General features: G+C 51.2%; 1 protein-coding gene across 1 annotated transcript in view; it reads left to right on the forward strand.

The window, feature by feature from the left end:
- The window catches only part of LOC108802104 (autophagy-related protein 16-2-like), a gene marked incomplete at its 5' end in the record, with an annotated part of 62,104 nt that overhangs the window by 43,017 nt on the left and 17,496 nt on the right, over positions 1-1,591 (forward strand). The window contains 3 exons of the mRNA XM_018573991.1: positions 64-172; positions 334-439; positions 1,287-1,357. Coding sequence (XP_018429493.1) covers positions 64-172; positions 334-439; positions 1,287-1,357 — 286 coding nt within the window. The remainder of the gene's footprint in view (positions 1-63; positions 173-333; positions 440-1,286; positions 1,358-1,591) is intronic.

Below are 1,591 nucleotides of genomic sequence, written 5' to 3' on the forward strand. Positions count from 1 at the left end.
GGGGGGATCCTGTGAAATTCTTCACCTGTGGCCCTTGTCGGTAAATCTTTTCCGCGTTCTCAGTTTTAATTTCAGACGCGATCAGACAGATTGTGAGATGGAGGAGCGCTGGTATAACCCGTCCTCCGTGTGCGTCATCTGCAGTCCACCCAGGAGAGCGCTGTACAGCAAGGTAAGTCTATGGATGGTGTGCGGGCCCCCGGGCCCCGGGTGAACCACGTGTCTATGTAGCGGTCTGCCCGGAGTTCGGGGATTCACGCCGTTGCAATGTGTTAACGTGCGTTCCTAATACACTGCCTGCTAATCACGTCTCCTTCCCTTCCCCCGTTCCAGGAAATCCACGATTCCGAGATCCACGCCGTCAGATTCAGCCCCAATCCCAAAATGGTGGCCACCGGAGGGGCGGACCGAATGGTGAAGCTTTGGTATATCGCTGGAGGTAAATCTCTACTCTCCTGCTAAAGATGACCGAGCAGTGCAGTGCAAGGGCCACAGGTACAGTCCGGGCTCCTCCCACTGTATGAATCGCCTGCTGATCATTGGTTCACAAGCTGCCTATAACTATAACCATAGGAGCCCATGCTGCTGCTATAGGGCCCGAGGGTGAAAAGGGGGCCCTGCTAGGGAGGTTAATTTCTTCATTTAAGAAGAGCTGATGTTAGATCCACAGGATCATTCTTTGGGGTCATTCTTTGAGGTAATTTTTTGGGGGTCACTCTTTGGGGATCATTCTTTGGCATCATTCTTTGGGGGTCACTCTTTGGGGATCATTCTTTGGGGTGATTCTTTGGGGTGATTCTTTGGGGATCATTCTTTGGTGATTCTTTAGGTCATTTGTTGGGGGTCACTCTTTGGGGTCATTCTATAGCGCCTGATGGTGGAAAAGGGGCCCCTCTAAGGAGCTTGATTTCTCCATTTCAGAAGGGTTGATGGTTTGGGGTCACCTTGTGACTGAATACAGAGTTAGTCTGATCACTGGGGGGAGGGGAGACTGAGGAAATGCTTCCTCCTGCCTGCAGCAGACTGATGACCTCATCTCAGCCGAGGCAATGACTGGAGCTCAGGGATGGATGTTTATTGGTAGAAGGGGGAGATTCTCTGAACGATGATCCCGTTGCTGTATACTGCGACATGCCAGGAAATGATTCATGTCGGTTTTAATGTCACTGACAGGTCCTCTTTGAGGTACATGATCCAGTAATACTTTGTCTCTCGGGGAGTGTGGAGGAAGATGATTGGACGTCACATTTTAAATATCATTGTTAATATTTTTGTCTCCTTCGTAGGGCAACTTCAGATCCACCAAATCCTGCAGGGAAGTAACGGAGGAATCACAAGTATCGAATTCGACCCCTCGGTATGTTCCGTCCCATGGGGGAGTGCTGTGGCCCCTGTACAGAGACTGATGTGACTGTGGGGGAGGGAGCATTAGAGTGTAAGCTCCTCTGTACAGAGACTGATGTGACTGTGGGGGAGGGGGGAGGGGGCATTAGAGTGTAAGCTCCTCTGTACAGAGACTGATGTGACTGTGGGAGAGGGGGACATTAGAGTGTAAGCTCCTCGGTACAGAGACTGATGTGACTGTGGGGGG

This window comes from Nanorana parkeri, unplaced genomic scaffold, assembly GCF_000935625.1.
Source record: "Nanorana parkeri isolate BGI_ZX_2015 unplaced genomic scaffold, ASM93562v1 scaffold2661, whole genome shotgun sequence".
NCBI classification, from domain to species: domain Eukaryota; kingdom Metazoa; phylum Chordata; class Amphibia; order Anura; family Dicroglossidae; genus Nanorana; species Nanorana parkeri.